Source organism: Hyperolius riggenbachi, chromosome 6, assembly GCF_040937935.1.
Source record: "Hyperolius riggenbachi isolate aHypRig1 chromosome 6, aHypRig1.pri, whole genome shotgun sequence".
Lineage (NCBI taxonomy): Eukaryota > Metazoa > Chordata > Amphibia > Anura > Hyperoliidae > Hyperolius > Hyperolius riggenbachi.
In genome coordinates, this window is record NC_090651.1 from 320,167,395 (window position 1) to 320,187,674 (window position 20,280).

The following is a 20,280-nucleotide window of genomic DNA, read 5'->3' on the forward strand; positions in this document are numbered from 1 at the left end:
ATGCCTCACCTCAGCAAAGTGCAGCAGGCTGTTCCCTTCCCCCACCCACTCTGGTCAGTCAGAACCACCACTTCTTAAGTCGCATAGAGACAGCATTGGCATGTTCTCTGTAGCAGGTGGATGGTCCGACTGCTCTGCCTGATGGAACTACACCTCTTTTCTGCAGACATGATAAGCTTTTAGCCTTAGTGCACACCAAAAACCGCTAGCAGATCCGCAAAATGCTAGCAGATTTTGAAACGCTTTTTCTTATTTTTCTGCAGCGTTTCAGCTAGCGTTTTGCGGTTTTGTGTAGCGGTTTTGGTGTAGTAGATTTCATGTATTGTTACAGTAAAGCTGTTACTGAACAGCTACTGTAACAAAAATGCCTGGCAAACCGCTCTGAAGTGCCGTTTTTCAGAGCGGTTTGCGTTTTTCCTATACTTAACATTGAGGCAGAAACGCATCCGCAATCCAAAATCTGCAGCAGCCCGGGAGTATGCGTTTCTGCAAAACGCCTCCCGCTCTGGTGTGCACCAGCCCATTGAAATACATTACCCTAGCGGATCCGCACCCGCAAGCGGATCGCAAACTGCAGCCGAACCGCTCTGGTGTGCACTAGGCCTTAGTGTCTACAAGGCAATGATCAGCTGATTGGACTCTGTCACTTCAGGACACAAATGATATGAAGACCATTTCCACAATTTTCTTTCTAACCAACCCATCTGTCCCCATCTAATGCTTCACTAAACCCCCTCCTTGCTCACCTCTGAGGGTATTCAACTTCAGAGTGACGTGACCTCATCATCCAGCAGGACAGCCGCAGAGCCTGAGATGCTCCACCCTACCTTGGCTCTGATTGTTACTGTTCCATTCCCTCTGCCCCACAACTCCATGTCACTTTTCCAATATCCTTCAACATGCAAAGTCACATCTGATGGCTATGGGCAGCAGCCACTACAGGTGTCCACAAATCTTAAGGCCAAGTGTAGGTGAGATAAGGGGTTAATTAGTTAGGTAGGGGTTAATACTCCTCTACCAGGGAGGTGAGGGGGGGGGGGGAGAGAACACACTTAATTTTTTTTAGACACTTTTCATGAATGACTGCTGCTATCGGCTATAGCAGCAATCATTTGCAGTACAGATGATGTGATTGGGTCTGTGTACAAAAGTTTATATGCACCAATCAGAGCACCGCTGGAACTTGTGGGAGCGCGTAAGTAGGATTTCAATGCTGGACTTACCCTCACACCAGGCATCATTCACATCAGGCAATGCTTCTTGGGAAAAGCAAACCCAAAACTGGTGTGTTTTTATAGGGCAGAGCAGCTGTAACCAATACCTCTGATCTCGCTTCATTGATTGGACTCCAGCTGGCTAACGCCTCACTCCAAATAGCTCTTGGAGATGTCATTAGTCTAGGGGTTCCCATCGCTTTTCCACCTGCACTGTGAATGTTTACATGGTGTGTTTAATAAAAACATGGAAACATTTAATTATTTGTATGGTATTAGTTTAACCACTTGCCGACCGCCCACAGCCGATGGGCGGTGGCAAAGTGGACGCCGAAAGGACCGCAATACGCCCATGGGGGTTGCGTCCTTTCGGCATGCTGGGGGAGCGATTGCGTCACTGGTTACGCGCGCTTCCCCCAGCAACTGGTTCCCCCCCCCCCACGACGACAACCCGCCGGCCGTTCGGAAGTGCAGGTGGGTTGTTAACCCCACGATCGCCGCTACAAAGTGTATAATACACTTTGTAATATATACAAAGTGTATTATACAAGCTGCCTCCTGCCCTGGTGGTCACAGTGTCCGAGGGACCACCAGGGCAGGCTGTAGCCACCCTAGTCTGCACCCAAACACACTGATCTGCCCCCTGATCGCCCACAGCACCCCTCAGACCCCCCCCTGCCCACCCCCAAGACCACTGTTTGCACCCAATCACCCATCAATCACTCCCTGTCACTATCTGTCAACGCTATTTTTTTTTAATCCCTAAACTGCCCCCTGGGGACTCCTGATCACCCCCCCACCCCTCAGATTCTCCCCATACCCCCCCCCCCCAGACCTCCCTCCGCCTGTGTACTGTATGCATCTATCCCCCCTGATCACCTGTCAATCACCCATCAATCACCCCCTGTCACTGCCACCCATCAATCAGCCCCTAACCTGCCCCTTGCGGGCAATCTGATCACCCACCCACACCATCAGATCGCCTGCAGACCCGACATCAGATCACCTCCCAAGTGCATTGTTTACATCTGTTCTCTCCTCTAAACACCCACTAATTACCCATCTTTTACCACCTGTCACTGTTACCCATCAGATTAGACCCTAATCTGCCCCTTGCGGGCACCCAATCACCCGCCCACATGCTCAGATTGCCCTCAGACCCCCCCCCTTATCAATTCGCCAGTGCATTATTTACATCTGTTCTTCCCTGTAATAACCCACTGATCACCTGTCAATCACCCATCAATCACCCCCTGTCACTGCCACCCATCAATCACCCCCTGTCACTGCCACCCATCAATCAGCCCCTAACCTGCCCCTTGCGGGCAATATGATCACCCACCCACACCATCAGATCGCCTGCAGACCCGCCGTCAGATCACCTCCCAAGTGCATTGGGAGGTGATCTGACGGTGATCTGTTCTCTCCTCTAAACACCCACTAATTACCCATCAATCACCCCCTATCACCACCTGTCACTGCTACCCATCAGATTAGACCCCTATCTGCCCCTTACGGGCACCCAATTACCCGCCCACACCCTCAGAACGCCCTCAGACCCCAGCCCTGATCACCTCACCAGTGCATTGCTTGCATTTATTCCCCCCACTAATCACACCTTGAGACGCCCATCAATCACCTCCTGTCGCCACCTGTCACCCCCTTGCACACCTACCCATCAGATCAGACCCTAATTTGCCCCGTGTGGACTCCAGATCACTCGGCCCAACCCTCAGATCCCCCTCAGACCCCCTTCCGATCACCTCCCCAGTGCATTGATTGCATCTATTTTCCCCTCTAACCACCCCCTGAGACACCCATCAATCACCTCCTGTCACCCCCCTAGCACTCCTATCCATCAGATCAGGCCCAATACAACCTGTCATCTAAAAGGCCACCCTGCTTATGACCAGTTGCACAAAATTCGCCCCCTCATAGACCACCTGTCATTAACATTTGCAGATGCTTAGACCCCTTAACAGTCATTTTGAGACATTTGGTTTCCAGACTACTCACGGTTTAGGGCCCATAAAATGCCAGGGCAGTATAGGAACCCCACAAGTGACCCCTTTTTAGAAAAAGGACACCCCAAGGTATTCTGTTAGGTGTATGACGAGTTCATAGAAGATTTTATTTTTTGTCAAAAGTTAGCGGAAATTGATTTTTATTGTTTTTTCACAAAGTGTCATTTTTCACTAACTTGTGACAAAAAATAAAATCTTCTATGAACTCACCATACATCTAACGGAATACCTTGGGGTGTCTTCTTTCTAAAATGGGGTCATTTGTGGGGTTCCTATACTGCCCTGGCATTTTAGGGGCCCTAAACCGTGAGGAGTAGTCTAGAAAACAAATGCCTCAAAATGACCTGTGAATAGGATGTTGGGCCCCTTAGCGCAGCTAGGCTGCAAAAACGTGTCACACATGTCGTATCGCCGTACTCAGGAGAAGTAGTATAATGTATTTTGGGGTGTATTTTTACACATACCCATGCTGGGTGGGAGAAATCTCTCTGTAAATGGACAATTGTGTGTAAAAAAAAATCAAAAATGTGTCATTTACAGAGATATTTCTCCCACTCAGCATGGGTATCTGTAAAAATACACCACAAAACACATTATACTACTTCTTCTGAGCACGGCAGTACCACATGTGTGGCACTTTTTTTGCAGCCTAACTGCGCTAAGGGGCCCAAAGTCCAATGAGTACCTTTAGGATTTCACAGGTCATTTTGAGACATTTGGGATCAAGACTACTCATGGTTTAGGGCCCCTAAAATGCCAGGGCAGTATAGGAACCCCACAAGTGACCCCATTTTAGAAAGAAGACACCTCAAGGTATTCTGTTAGGTGTATGAAGAGTTCATAGAAGATTTTATTTTTTGTCACAAGTTAGCGGAAATTGATTTGTATTGTTTTTTTTTTTCACAAAGTGTCAATTTCCGCTAACTTGTGACAAAAAAAATAATCTTCAATAAACTCACCATACTCCTAACGGAATACCTTGGGGTGTCTCCTTTCTAAAATGGGGTCATTTGTGGGGTTCCTATACTGCCCTGGCATTTTAGGGGCCCTAAACCGTGAGGAGTAGTCTTGAAACCAAATGTCGCAAAATGGCCTGTGAAATCCTAAAGGTACTTATTGGACTTTGGGCCCCTTAGCGCAGTTAGGGTGCAAAAAAGTGCCACACATGTGGTATCGCCGTACTCAGGAGAAGTAGTATAATGTGTTTTGGGGTATATTTTTACACATACCCATGCTGAGTGGGAGAAATATCTCTGTAAATGGACAATTGTGTGTAAGAAAAAAAAATCAAAAAATTGTCATTTACAGAGATATTTCTCCCACCCAGCATGGGTATGTGTAAAAATACATCACAAAACACATTATACTACTTCTCTTGAGTACGGCAATACCACATGTGTGGCACTTTTTTGCAGCCTAATTGCGCTAAGGGGCCCAAAGTCCAATGAGCACCTTTAGGCTTTACAGGGGTGCTTACAATTTAGCACCCCCCAAAATGCCAGGACAGTAAACACACCCCACAAATGACCCCATTTTGGAAAGTAGACACTTCAAGGTATTCAGAGAGGAGCATAGTGAGTCCGTGGCAGATTTCATTTTTTTTTTTTTTGTCGCAAGTTAGAAGAAATGGAAACTTTTTTTTTTTTTGTCACAAGGTGTCATTTTCCGCTAACTTGTGACAAAAAATAAAATCTTCTATGAACTCACCATGCCTCTCAGTGAATACTTTGGGATGTCTTCTTTCCAAAATGGGGTCATTTGGGGGGTATTTATACTATCCTGGAATTCTAGCACCTCATGAAACAGGACAGGTGGTCAAAAAATTCAGAGATGCTTCAAAATGGGGAAATTCACTTTTTGCACCATAGTTTGTAAACGCTATAACTTTTACCCAAACCAAAAAATATACACTGAATGGATTTTTTTTTATCAAAGACATGTAGCAGAATACATTTGGACATAAATGTATACAGAAATTTCACTTTATTTGAAAAATGTCAGCACAGAAAGTAAAAAAAAAATCATTTTTTTGACAAAATTTGTGTCTTTTTTGATGAATATAATAAAAACTAAAACTCACAGCAGCAATCAAATAGCACCAAAAGAAAGCTGTATCAGTGACAAGAAAAGGAGGTAAAATTCATTTAGGTGGTGAGTTGTATGACCGAGCAATAAACCGTGAAAGCTGCTGTGGTCTGAATGGAGAAAAAGGCTCTGGTCCTTAAGGGGTAGAAAGACTGTGGTCCTCAAGTGGTTAAGCAGGTTGTGATTGATCAGATCACATTTTATTACCAATTTGTGCAGATGCAGAAATCCATATAATTCCAAAGGGTTCATATACTTTTTACTGCTACTGTAGGTACGCATGGAGGAAAATGTATATCAGATTTTGCTTTAAAGGACAACTGTAGCAAGAGGGATATGGAGACTGCCATATTTATTTCATTTTAAACAGTAGCAGTTGCCTGGCAGTCCTGCTGATCCCCTGCCTCTAATACTTTTAGCCATAGACCCTGAACAAGCATGCAGCAGATCAGGTGTTTCTGACATTATTGTCAGATCTGACAAGATTAGCCGCATGCTTGTTTAGGTTGTTATTCAAACACTACTGCAGCCACATATATCTCCAGGGCTGCCAGGCAACTGGTATTGTTTAAAATGAAATAAATATGGCAGCCTCCATATTCCTCTCACTTGTCCTTTAAAAATAAGAGTATTTATAACCACTTTATATTGTTGCAGATACCATACCTAGGGTTCCTGGTCATTGACTGAGAGACAACTATCAGCGCTTTCAGAACCGATTCAGATCGCTGGAGGTTTGCAAAACGGTAGGTCCAGTCAATCTATTGCAATCTGCAGCTAACGGTTCTGTTAGTGTGATATGTTTGCGATGTGGTTTTTATTTCCCCAATCGCAATTGCAGTCCTGCTGCATATTTCATGCGATTTAGGTTTTAAAAAAACACTCCCATTAAATTGTATTGTGATTTTAATGCAAGTCAATGGGAGCATTTAAAAAAAAAACGATCTGAAAAGCGCTCTGCAATGTGTCTCCAGCCTAAGCTCCCGTACTGTGTGTAAGGAGAACAGGAATATTGCATAGTGATCACACCACTATGTGATTCAGCAATTCAAAATATTTTTTGCTGAGTTTTTTTTTATCTCGTCGACGGAACACAGCGGAATCGCAATACTGGAAAATAAAAAGAATCATGATGGCAGCATGTTTGTGATTGCAGTCGTGTTTCTTAGTGAAAAAAGGTTTTAACGGGGATTTGTTAAAAGTTTCATGTTAATCTTGCAAGTTTTCAGTTCAGCTCTTTACATAACAGCAGCCAGTTACAGTGTCTTCCTTGTGAAGTACCTGAATAGATATTCTGCTCTGTAAACGTTTTTTTTAATAGCCAAACTAAAATCAGTTTGTTTTTACAATCCTGCTAGGGAAGGTATTTGCATGTTATTTGCATTTTGGTGTGTCAGCAGTGCACGTTATTGTGTTTGAGTAACTAAGGGTTGAATATTGTCAACTATCTTATTGCTGATAATGATTCTTAAAGGGACCCTGAGCAGTCATTAAAAATTAAGTTGTGACTTACCTGGGGTTTCCCGCTGTAGGCCGCAAGGTCCTACGGCGTCCTCCTGGCTCCTCTCCCGGTCCCAGCTGGCAGCTCCGTTATTGTATGACTTTGGCCTGAAGTCTTCAGGCCTGCTTTTACCTTTGCCTATGCGTGTCATCACGCCGGCTGGCATCAGAGTCCTGCACATGTGCGGTTCTCCTATATTGAACTGCGCATGCGTAGGACTCTCACACTGGCTGGCGTGATGACGTGCCGCCTCCCGGCGTGATGAGGCGTATCGGCAAAGCGTGAAGCAAGCCTGACGACTTCAGGCCGAAGTTGTACAGTAACGGAGCTGCCAGCCAGGACCGGGAAAGGAGCCAGGAGGACGCGGCCTATGGTGGGCTGAAGGAAGACCCAGGTAAGTCATAATTTCATTTTAATGACTGCTCAAGGTCCCTTTAAAGTCTAACTCCAGGATAAAGAAAATATATGACTGTGCTGTGCTTGTGAGAAGCTAGTAATCATTGGTAACACAGCAGGAAACGTTACGACTAAAGTCACACTAAAAAATTAGAGCCTTGTGGGAACCTGTCAAGTGCCCTCAGTAACTGGTATGCCCTAAAATGTGCCCCCAACAAACTCGCTGTCCATCACATGAACCACTTTATTTTGCAGCTAATTGCACACATCACCATTAATTTGCACCGTTGTATGTATGTGTTCCCTTGATCCCTTCATGTTCACTCCGTTATATGTACTCCTCAATAAATATGCACTCGTCCCCAGGAGCCTATAGGCACAGATGTCCTGGCACCCCAGACCTTGCCCTTCATGAACCTACAAACGCCCACCGCACCGCAAGTGTGCTGCCTGGCCCAGCTGTCAAGATAAGACACAGAACATTAAAGTGAACCTCCAGACTAAAAATTGACTCAGCAGCACTGGAAAGGCCTGGTGTTTCTTTAACAGTTTCACAGCATCAGAACTTTTTTTCTCTTATACAAGCCTCATTTTTAGCTGCACAGAAAAAAACTGCCCGGGCATTTTTCCCCTAATGCTGTGCAAAGCATGATGGGATTTCTGATGTTGTTGTTCTCGTTCTGCTGTTTTGGTGCAATTTTTTTTTTTTTTTTTTTTATACATTTTGAATTTGACATTTGAAGCCTAGCGCATGCAACTGGGAGGGGTAATCAGGACACAGGACAGTTGGAACTGTGTCTCCTGCTCCCTGTCACCTCCTTTCAACCAAAAAGATGGCTGCCCCCATGACAAAGATGGCAGCCCCCATGAATCACAAACATTTGCCTGTTCTTTTAAAACGGGGTCGGTAAGAGATTATATTACCTATCTATTCTAATTAACATAACTAATGTAACTTAATGACAGTATGTTTGTTTAGGCTGAAGTTCCCCTTTAATATTGCGCTTTTCTCCTGGCAGACTCAATTGCCAGAAGTGCAGCTACTAGGGCATGCTTTATAGGCAGTAGCAGTGTTACAGAGTCTTGCCCAAGGTCTTCTTACTGAATAGGTGCTGGATGACTGAACAGGAAGAGCCCCTAACCAGTACACTTTCCAGCCACTTCTCCCATACTTCCCTTGCCCGTCATAGTTAGCTACAGGTGTCCCTTAATATTAGGTAGCCAGAAGTACCCTCATTATGTAGCTGGAGGTGCCCCCAAGTATTAGGTAGCTAAAGGAACCTCAACATTAAGTAACTAAAGGGAGCCCCTGACTGAAGGGAGATCTCGTCAGTGGATTGCCGAAAGCTTGGTGAGTAACCTCTCATTTACACTCTCATCGGGACTCTGCATAGGGAAGGAGGGAGGGAGGCACTCGGGGAAAGAAGTGAGCCACCTTTCCATCATCAGACGCCTGTAGGCATGTGCCTACAACGCCCTATAATAAATCTGGCCCCGTATGCACTACTTCATATACCGCCAATTAAATTAGGAAGTGCTTATGTGCACCCCATTAAAGTAGCAGTCCATCATGTGCCCCCCTCCCCCATTAAATTTACAGGTCATCATGTCTCAACCTGCCCCCCCCCCCCTCATTTTGTAGGTAATAGCGTGCCCTAAGTGAATTTGTACCTTCAATAGGAGAGCCTACCTACCAACCCTTAACGTGGGGAAGACCACATGACACTGCCACACAACGTCAAAGGGGACATTTACAGATGCCTTAATTATTCATTCAAAGGGTTAAAAAGTAATTGTAAAAATTCACATCAAGAAATTCCTATATCTGTATGTATTCTACTTTGGTAATCTTGTTTCTTGATTGAAGAACCTCTGATCTGCCGTCTTCACTTCACGCTCCCTCCTGCAACCTTACCGGGAGCTTGGGAATCAGCACACTGTATTTGCATTTCCTGCTGAGGCCACCTATTGGTAAATCCTTTGTCTTTTGTCAAATAACATACATTAAAAAAAGCAAGTGACAAAGAAATATAATGATAGTATGCTTCATAATCACTTCAATATGGGTAAAGTATTTAACATCAACCTTCTTTTGTCCTTTGCAAATTACAAGCTGCAGAGGAAGTTGTGTACCAGGATATGTTCCTCATAGGTGATTCTTCCTGGAAAACAACAAGTTATGACTACTGAGAAAACACTGTCCCTTGCTGTAGTGTTCTTGATTTTGTTTTGCTTTGTAATTCACTGTGCAGATCATACAGTATTTTGAAAGGTCACTTGATGTAGTGACAAAAACTTAAATACTGAGCCTTGTCGGGGAATTATCAGACCCCATCCGCTCATGCTTGGGGATCTCCTCATACTCTATGCCATCCACCTTGTCATTTGTCTATTTCTTGTCTTAATACATCTTTTAACATTTTCCATTTTCCTGTGACGAGTTGTTTTTTAATTTCCGTGTCACAGGTACGGTATGTGAATTATATTGTACTAGAAAAATTGCATGTAGTGGTAGGGATGATCAATGAGATGCAAATACTTCCAAAATTATGCAAATGTTTATGCAAATATATGCAGCTTGAAAAAGGACCAATCGATTTAAAGCTGGGTTTAAATTGATTGTTCCGTTTTCAAACTGCATACATGTGCATAAAATTTGCATAAATTTGCATCCTCCAAAGAATTTGCATATATTTTATCATCCCTACTGAGTGGTGGCAATTAAATTGGGTCTAAACTCTTTCACAGCACACAATAAAAAGTTTTTTCATTCCACATATAGTTGCTGAAGAAATTCACTTCTCTGTGTTTGTTTAGGCAGATCAACCTGTCTAATCCGTTATTATCAGCAACTAAAAAGAAAACTGGACTTACCTGAGGCTTCCTTCAGCTCACCGTAGCCCACGAGGTCCCCGTTCTCTAAAGACTGAACCGCGCATGTGCAGGACTCTTGTGGCAGCCGGGTAATGCGACGGGTACGCCGCAGGAGCGAGCACGTGCGACTTCACCCGAAGTCATTACATTACCGGAGCCACCAGCGAGACCGTGGAGAGGGCAAGGAGGATGCCGGAGACCTTGAGGGCTACGCTGGGCTGGAGGAAGCCCCTGGACAAGTCCAGTTTTCTTTTTTAGGACACCGCTCAGGGTCACTTTAACCACTTGAGGACCACAGTGTTAAACCCCCCTAAAGTCCAGGCCTTTTCTCTTAAAAAAGGCCACTGCAGCTTTAAGGCCTTGCTGCAGGGCCGCACAACTCAGCACACAAGTGATTCCCCCCTTCTGACCGCTCCCCCGTGTTTATTTATGTATTTATTTTATAAATATTTATGTCTTTTGTTTTTTTTAATTAAATTTACCTATTATTTTTTTTCCCTAACTCCCTTTCTTCCTTCTCTCTTTTGCCTATTTTACCTTATAGTTTACTTCAGTGCTCCCATTACAAGTAGTCCACCGTGTCCCCGCCGCAAAACGAGGGCTGCAGAGCCCCCAAATCGCCCGGGGGGGGCAATCCGACGGCATTTCCTGGAAGGGGCAGAGCCTTCAGCTTCAGCTCTGCCCCTCCTGACGTCAATCGCGGCGTATCGCCACCTCTGCCCGCCCCTCTCACAGAGAGGGACGGGGAGAGGCGGCGATCCGTGCGGCGATTGACGTCCGGAGGGGCAAAGCTGAAGCTGAAAGCTCTGCCCCTTCCAGGAAATGCCGGCGGATTGCCCCCCGGGCTATTTGGGGGCTCTGCAGCCCTCGTTTAGCAGCGGGGATGCGTCGGATTACCTGGAAGCACTGAAGCGAACTATAAGGAAGCTTTTGCCGGCGTGGGCCACAAAATATTGTATCGAGGGCCGCAAATGGCCTGCGGGCCGCGAGTTTGAGACCCCTGCTGTAGGCAGTAAAAATCTTATTACTGATCTGAATGATGTGACAGGTTTTGGACTATACCATCTAATCATGTGAGATTCTCATGAATTTAAAAAAAAAAATGTTAAAAACATGTACTGAATGGCAGTTGCTCAGTCCAACTGCCAAAACAGTCTGCAAATGAGTAGGGAGGCTGGCTGGCATTATTGTATAAATTCTTTCCAGGGAACACTTTTGTAAAGAATTAAGGAAATACTTAGAAAACCCCATGAGGAGATGGACTAATCCATAATCAGATCTGTCAGATTTTTACTGCCTACTGTAAACAGGCAATAAAAACAGGAGCAGCTAATTACTGGCTCGTAGCAAACCCCATGAGGAGATAGACTAGCCCAAAACCTGACAGATCTTTCAAACTTTGATAACCTACAGTAAGTGACAGCAGCATAGGAAAGGGTAATTTATAGTGCATTTTACTTTGGGATAAATGTACATTTATATGCATGTATTTTAAATTTTGATTCTCCCCCCCCCCCCCCCCCTTTTTACCTCCACTGAAATTGTTGCAGTGAAAAAGTTACAAAAATAAAAGTCCCAGAAAATGTAAGTGGACTTTCTGTTTTCCAAATCAGAACATGAAACACGTGCGGGGCCTTGTCAAAAGACCACACTCAATTTGTGCTTCTCTGTGGGATGTGAAAAGGCTGACTGCAGAATTGATGTAGCGTAGCTAGGATTTGGGTTACAAATTAATCCCTGGGACTGCAATATCTCAGGGCATTGATATGTCACATCTGTATAGGATTGCAAACTTTTCTCTTTAAGAGAATAGCTTATTATCACTGTCCATCACACAGACTGTCAAGCTGGAATTGTCTTTAGTCCCCCCGGCCCCCCTTATTGGGTTTCTTGAGAAAGTTAAAGAGGAAGGAGGGCTTAGCTATTGAAAAGAGTGCTCTAGTGAAAGTAGTGTAAGGTGATTGGTGGGAGGGGTTGTTACTTAGCCGGGAGAGAGAGAGAAGGATATACATTGTGGTGTACAAGGAAGTGTGCTAGAGAAAGCATGAGGCAAGTCATGACGGGCTGACAAGGGAATAACCTGTTCTACAGAGATCCTTGCTGATTGCAGGACACGACTTACAAGAGAAATCAGAGATCAGCCAAGTGGACTTGTCTATTTCTTCTACACACACGCACCTGTTCTACCTCACTGCCAATGGAGACCTCGGAGGACTCTAGCCACCAGCACAGCAGCCCTGAAAGGCCACCTAGGACAATGCGCAAAGGCAGCACACGCTCAGGCTCCCCGCAAAGGCTCAGATGCCAAAGGCGCAGTGGGGCATCTGCCAGCAGCCGGAACGGTGCCATGTCCTCCACTTCAGAGCGACGCAATGAAAGGGAGAGGAATCGGGTGAAGTTGGTCAACATGGGCTTTGCCAAACTTAGGCAGCATGTGCCTCAAGCTCAGGGGCCCAACAAGAAGATGAGCAAAGTGGAGACCCTACGCTCTGCTGTGGAGTACATTAGGGCACTGCAGGCTCTGCTATTACAGAGACAAGATGGGGAGGATGGTCAAAGTGGACCAACCTCGGATGGACTCTCCCCATGTGGCAGCAGTTGCTCAGTGGACTCAGGCTCCATGCCCCTGTCTCCGAGATCCTGTTCTCCTTCTACCTCCGAAGATTGCTCCAGGGAGGACAGCAGTGTCTCCCAGGCTGACTTCTTCCTGACACTGCATGGCTGGGGATAGCACGCTGCAAGGTGGGTGCACCTGTAATGTATAGCTGCCAACTGACCCTCATTTTTAGGGGTAGTCCTGCCATTGGAGGTTCATACTCAGATGGAGAATTGTGTTTCTGAAAATGTGGCTGCTTGTCAGAATTTCACCTTGCATTTGGGTATCTTTATCTATTTGTAATTGTGACTTTTTTTTTTCTTTTTTTTTTTGACCAACAGCATTTTAATTACAAACAATTATTGTTATAACCCTTCGCTGGTTATTCCTTCTCAGTTATGAAAAGATGTCAAAACATAAACAAAGCCTCTTACTGGTTGAACGATGCTGTGTGACTCCAGCGCAAGCAGGTTTCCCTGTCGGCTGGTTTAAAAAGATGCACAAATAAATATGGACCACAGAATGGAGCAGTTACCCAAAGCAACCCTCAACCAACCAATCGGAAGTCACCTGTTAAATGAAACATGGATTCTGACTGGCTGCTCTGGGCCACGGCTCCACTTCTGCTCCTGTTTCTTTTACCCTCTCTGTGTAAGTCAGTCCTATTGTATTGTATAATGGAGTTTTATTGCACTGGCTACAAAAAGGATTCTGTCATGATTTCTTTAATACTCCTCCAGTTTGAATAATGGGGGGGGGGGCAATTATATGCTGCAAAATCATAGCTCAATGCCGTAATTTGTCAATATAAATATAACCCTATTCCTAACCATTGCACTAACCTTCACACCAACTACATCCCTTATCCTATCCCTCACGATAACACTGCTCCTAATACACACACTACCTCTGCCTCAAACACTTATCCTAGTGCTAACTGGGGGCCTGATGCTCTAATAAGCAGTAATGTTACCGTACAGAGACAGTGCACTGCAATATTACCAGTACTACCACAGCAGTGTACTACCAGTTACGCTATTAGCTTGCGTTACGATGAGCAGTGTGTCACGATACACTGCTGCAGTAGTACCTGTAATATTGCAGTGTGCTGTCTCTGCATGGCGACATTACCGCTAGTTAGTGCATCAGGCCCAATATCTCTTACACTAACACTAATGGTGCATATACATCTAGTGATGTATGGGCAGATGAACCACGTGTCTCTGATTGGAGAGAGATCTGTTGCCTGTCGTACACTGCAAGCCTATTGCCAATACCTCCACCACCTACCGGGCCATCCCCCAAGTGTAAATGTAAGTTGTGGTCCAGCAATTGCCGGAGCCACAAATTACTTTTATGCACCCCACGCAGCATAACATTGGTGCTATAGGGCACCTGGTTTGGGCTCCCGGCAGTGAGCGCCGTGCGCTGAAACCACCGGCTTCATCCTGAGCCCCGTGCGGTGTAAAATCTCACTTATTCAACTGTTATGACTCCCGGCCTCCTCCGCGGTCACCCCCAAGCGCCAACACGTGGTGACATCATACACACGTGACTGGTACATTAACTTTACCCCTCACACTAACTACATCCCTTATCCTAGTTATCACAATAACACTGCTCCTAGTACCCCTGCTACCTCTGCAGCAAACACTAATCCTTGTGCTAACCCTTAGCTCTACCCCAACTCTCACTCCAACTACATCCCTTATCCTAGTTATCACAATAACACTGCTCCTAGTACCCCTGCTACCTCTGCACCAAACACTAATTCTTGTGCTAACCCTTAGCTCTACCCTAACTCTCACACAACTAGTGCAGAAATGAGATTTGTGCTGGATCATTTGTGATCATTTGGCTGACAGCCCAGTGACAGCTCATGGACCCTCGCCTTGGTCGAGCTGCATGTACTGTCCTGCAGAGAGGGATGCTGGAGGATTCGTGCAGTGCCTGGGGAGAAAGCAATTGACAGACATAAAACTGACACCTCAAACAATCAGACAGCTGACGTGGTGCCCGTCAAAACTTTAGTGTCTCTACACACGTTGACTTTCACCGTAACAGTAACCCACCTATTAGTCTTTACCCTAACCTTACCCATCATTCTAAAGGTGCGTATACACACAGACACACACACACACCAACACACACACACTATACACACACACACACACACACCAACACACACACACACACACTACATATATACACACACACACACACACACACACACACACACACACTCACTCACGCACCCACCATAGTGTAATGTCTCTGCCTCTGACGCAAGAGACCTGGGTTCAAATCTCAGCTCTGCCTCTTCAGTAAGCCAGCACCTATTCAGTAGGAGACCTTGGGCAAGTTTCCCTAACACTGCTACTGCCTATAGAGCGCGTCCTAGTGGCTGCAGCTCTGGCACTTTGTGTCCGCCAGGAGAAAAGCGCAATATAAATGTTCTGTGTCTTACCCATATTGGGAGACTAGACCCATTGGGTGACAGTTTAGGGCCGAGTGCTGTACAGACACTACACTAGGCTGATTGACATGTACTTTTGCTATGGAGGGGGAAGGGGGGATTATGTCATAGCATAAAGATGTATAGAGCCAGTTCATCTGCTTGACAAGGTACTTAGAACAATAATAATACTTTGGAAATACAGTAATCCATAGCAACTGGATACTTCTTGTAGTAAGTTTGGGGGAGTCGAACAGGAATTATTTTCATATAATGCTGCCATGTTTCGCAGCCCTTTTAAAGGGGACATAGTTATGTTTCTAACTTTTTCTATTAGGAGCTCACAATCTAATCCTTTCCTTGGTCATATGACACTTTTTGGGTGACACCAATAAACTTATATCTATGTCTTATAGCTTTGGGAGAAAACCAAAGGAAATCCATGCTGCATTTAGACAGTGTCCTGGCTGAGATAAAAACCTGGGACTAGTGCTGTAAGGCAGGAGTGCTGTCCACTACATTACCCACACAACCAGCAGGGACCTGAAGCAAGAGGTATATAAAGGTTGCCATATTTATTTCCTTTGAACAATACCAGTTGCCTGGCATACTACTGATTGTTCTGGCATCAGTAGTGCTTGAATTACACACTTGAAACAAGCATGCAGCTAATCTAGTCAGATTTCAGTCAGAGTGTAACGTTTGTGGAATCATTTTCGTGGTCAGCGCACAAGATGCGCACTGACACAACGAAAACCCTCCACACGCGTATAATTAGGTGAACCCAGGCTAGGTGCAATGCACCAGCAGAGGGCTATTCCCACCGGCAGATGGCGCTGTGGAGTGCAGACGAGCACAGCCTCTGCACGGCCACAGATGCTAGATGGGAATTGTACAGATCTAAGACAATGCGGGGCTGAACAGCCCTTAAAGAGAAGAGCACAGAGATAGACTAAATGTGTGTTCCCCAAACTAGTCGCCACCCAGCGACAGTGAACACATATTTGCAGAAACAAAGTATGAACGCGATCGCAAGAGAGGCGATCGCCAGAAGTGACACAAGACTGATCAGAACAGAACACAAGAGTAGCAAAGGCACAGCAAACGACAATGAGAAAATAACGAAAATAACAAACGCTAACTAAACGCGAACACCGCACTCATTCGCAACAGCGAACGCGTTTACAGCGCGATCTCCGCACGTTAAGCGCAACAGAGACAAGCACGCCTAACCACCGACACACAAACACGAAACAGAGAACGCGAGCGCTTGCTTAACGGTACCTCACCGAGCCTACAGCAAGCGTTCGTATCAGACAAGACAGACAAACGGAAAACAGGAATATGAGAGGAAAGATCCACTGCTCTTTCCGTCAGAGCGAGTGCGATCTGGGTTCAGGAACAGAATAGGGAAGATCCACTGCTCTTTCCGCCAGAGCGAGTGCGATCCGGGTACAGGAACAGGATATCAGATTAGAAGGATCCACAGCCGCTACCGCTAGGGGCCAGTGCAATCCAAACACGACAGACAGATGAGGTAGCCGGTAGCAACCGCTGCTCCAGCTTACACTCCAAGAACAAAGATCAGAAGGATCCACAGCCGCTACCGCTAGAGGCTAGTGCTATCCAAACAAGACAGACAGATGAACAGAAGGGGCTACCAGTAGCGACCGCTGCTCTGGTTAGCACCCCAGACAGACAGAACGATTTCCTGACAACCACCGTTGGTGACAGGACAATCGCAACAGAGAGGCAATACAGACAAAACAGATAGCAACCTAACTGCACTAGGGAAGCTGCCTAGTGCAGTCCCAAGAATTACTCTAAGATAACTTTAACAAGCAATAGCAGAGCTGACACTCTAGGAGTGTTTCAACAAACCATGAAGGATGACCAGCAAAGGACTCTGGGAAAACATGGCTTTTATACTGCCAACCTACAAAGGAGGCAGCTAGGTGATTTGCATAACCAATGTATGCAAATTCCTCAGCAACAGAGCAGATCAGAAACTTGCAAAGGAAAGACAATTCTCTCTTCCAGAGACCTGCAGCCCACGGACTAGAGGAATGGTCAAACAGCTGTCTGCCTGTGCAGCCAGCTGAGCGGATCATTACACAGAGCACCTGATCTGCATGCTTGTTAAGGGGCTATGGCTAAAGGTGTGTACTAACCTTCGATGGATGTCACCATCGTAAAATCACACAAAGCACCCGGGGATCACAGAATTTCAATGTCTTCTTCTATGAATGGACATGAGATTAATTCAAAATTCAACTCCAGGATTTTTAATACAGTCTTCCAGCTATCCAATCAAATAAATCTGAGATCTATTGTCAACTGCTGTAGTTCTCACTATGAGCAGCAGAGGGACACCCTCTGCCTATTCTCCCGATCCACTCTTCATAGAACAGAGTGGGCTACTCAGCAGAAAGCCAAGCAGCTCAACTGTACACTGGTCAGGGAAAGAGTCAATCAGGAACTATTGTTCCCGGCAACATTCATCCCCTGGTGGTATCATGGGTGGAACAATGGCCCTACTGACCACCGCAACCTCTTGATTGCCTGGAACAATATTTCCAGATTGCTCCAGGCAACATCCATCCTCTGGCTGTATCATGAGCGTAACAACAGCCCCACCGACCTTCCTCTCTACCTCCCTTTATGCAAGCAGTGCATTGTGCACATACTGACGTTGTTGCAGCACTGCTCTCCCCTTTTCACTCTGCAGCACGGCAGTGTGGTGTTCATACATCTGGCCTGTAGATGGTGCTGTTATACTTGTTTAATGCACAGGATTATCTGTAGGTCGTTGGTTCCTGTTCTGCCCTGGCTAGGAACATGGAGAGACGTTTATGTGGAGAGTTGTAAATAAACCTAGTTTCAGTTACCCTGCCTCTGTGACTATTGAACACAACAATTGGCGATGATGGCTCTTGTGGTCTTACAGCGCCTTTTCTTCTACACCTGTGTGCACCAGCTTTCCTCCATAAGGCCTCAATGTGGGCCTAGGGGTCACAGAGGCAGACTACACAAGGGCGGTGTTAAAGCACAGGGTCCACATAATTTTCACCGGGGAGGCCCTATGCACCCTTGTTCTGCCCCTGGGCTGTATGCAACTTTAGCCTTCTAAACTATCCTATGGGAGAGGGTGTTCAGAATTCCACTCTCTCTCCAGCCAGCTCCTATGGAGGGAGGCTTTCCCTGTGGAGAAATGGGGCGTGTTCTGGACAGCCAGGCTCCTGGAGAGCGCAGGAAAGAGTCTGGCACTTGACTGTAGGTCCTGCAGTGAATACTTATGGTATTTCTGAACATCTTAAAAAATAGGTATTGCTGTGATATATCTGATAGGCTGTAATGGGAAGAATGTGGTGATCATATCTGTCAGAGATATCAGCCTACGTAGGGTTAACTTTAGTTGAACTTTGCACCGCATCTGGCTGTGTGATCAGGAGTATCAGGATTCACATATCCCAAGTGGAATAAATATTATATATTGTGTTGTATTATTTCTTATCTATACTATGAGATTATTTTTGTTTCTATTTTATATGACTTGTGTGCGAACTGCTACAGGGGTCCAAAAGGGCCAGTTCTAGCTAACATGGGGCCCTAGGAAAAATTTTAAATGGGGCCCTTGACCTGCACTCCCCTTCCCCCCAATAAATCAATATAAGGTACTGAGCCGCAGTCCATCCCCCCCAAATGCAGCATTAGGTGGCCCCTTTGTTCCCCACTCCCCAGACAGACCCAGCTCTCCCCTCAAGTCAATGATTTCCTAAAGTATACCAGAGAACTTAATATCTAAATAAGCAATATTTACCCGGGGCTTCCTCCAGCCCCATAAGCACGTGTGAGTCCCTCATCGTCCTCCCGTGGTCAACCGTTCAGTTGCGATCTGCACCGGTAACCGGCTCAGTCGAGTCCAGTCTGGGTCTACTGCGCATGTGCAGATCTGCCACGCATGCGCAGTAGACCCGGACTGATGCGACTGAGCAAGTTTACTTTAAGGCCTAGCTTCACTGCAGAGTGCTCCTTCCATCTCCATCCCCTATGGGGGTCTTGTCAGTCCACCCTGGGCGATTGCCCAGTTTGCCTCTATGAAAGCACCACCCCTGAAGTCCAATCAAGTTCATGTTTGCATCACATGATGTAATAATGTCAGTGACAAGTGTAGAGATGAGTTGAAAATCTACTAACATGGAAATATCTTCTGACCCAAGAAGTGGAAGCTGTGCTAGCAAAAAAAGGTGAAGAGCTACCGAAGAAGACCACTGTTGGCTATTTGATCATAAGTTTATGGCTTTCATTTTCCAACAGGGCTTCAACTTCCTGAGTGAATAGAGACTTGAATGCATATCCATAATGACGACGGGATGGGGACTTGCCAGAATTCCTAGCCCTGTTTCTATGTGTGGTTAGTCCAGAGTAATCTCTGAGTACAGTAATATGCAGCTTAGTGCAGGCTGTGCTGTTGCTTGTTAGCCTCCATTTATCAGCATGCTCACTTTGAAAGCAAAGTATTCTGCTGAAATATGCTTGTCAATAGGCAGAGTTAGGATTGCAGGATGAATGGATGGGGTACAGAGCAGTTGAACGGTCAGAGTAATTTGCATTTCAACAGAACTTCTAAGTGAGGCAGTTTTTATTTTCCTATGAAATATATTTGCATGGCTTTGAAGCAATTCCTTCCTTTTAAAGGCTAACTTAAAGAGGAACTCCAGTGAAAATAATGTGATAAAAAAGTGCTTAATTTTTACAATAATTATGTATAAATGATTTAGTCAGTGTTTTCCCATTGTAAAATTTTTCCTCTTCCTGATTTACATTCTGACATTTATCACATCGTGACATTCTTACTTCTGGCAGGTAATGTCACTGGAAGGAGATGCTGCTTGTTGTTTTTTTTTGGCAGTTGGAAACAGCTCTAAACAACTATTTCCCACAATGCAATGAGGTTCACAGACAGGAAACTTTCAGGACCATGGTCCTGACATCACACTGTGGGAGGGGTTTCACCACATTATTAGCCATACAGAGCCCCCTGATAATCTGTTTGAGAAAAGGAATAGTTTTCTCATGGAAAAGGGGGTATCAGCTACTGATTGGGATGAAGTTCAATTATTGGTTAAGGTTTC

The 20,280-nt window shown here is 45.5% G+C and overlaps 1 protein-coding gene across 3 annotated transcripts in view; it reads left to right on the forward strand.

Moving 5' to 3' along the window:
* The window catches only part of LOC137521720 (achaete-scute homolog 2-like), a 116,177-nt gene that overhangs the window by 90,065 nt on the left and 5,832 nt on the right, over positions 1-20,280 (forward strand). For 2 of the 3 annotated variants that reach the window (XR_011022186.1, XR_011022185.1), the window contains exon 2: positions 5,981-6,069. Coding sequence is in view for 1 of the 3 variants with exons in the window: in XM_068241377.1 (XP_068097478.1) it covers positions 12,292-12,825 (534 nt within the window). In the remaining 2 variants the exon portion in view is untranslated. Of the gene's footprint in view, positions 1-5,980; positions 6,070-12,145; positions 12,837-20,280 lie in introns of those variants that run through there. The other variant, XM_068241377.1, reaches the window with a different exon arrangement.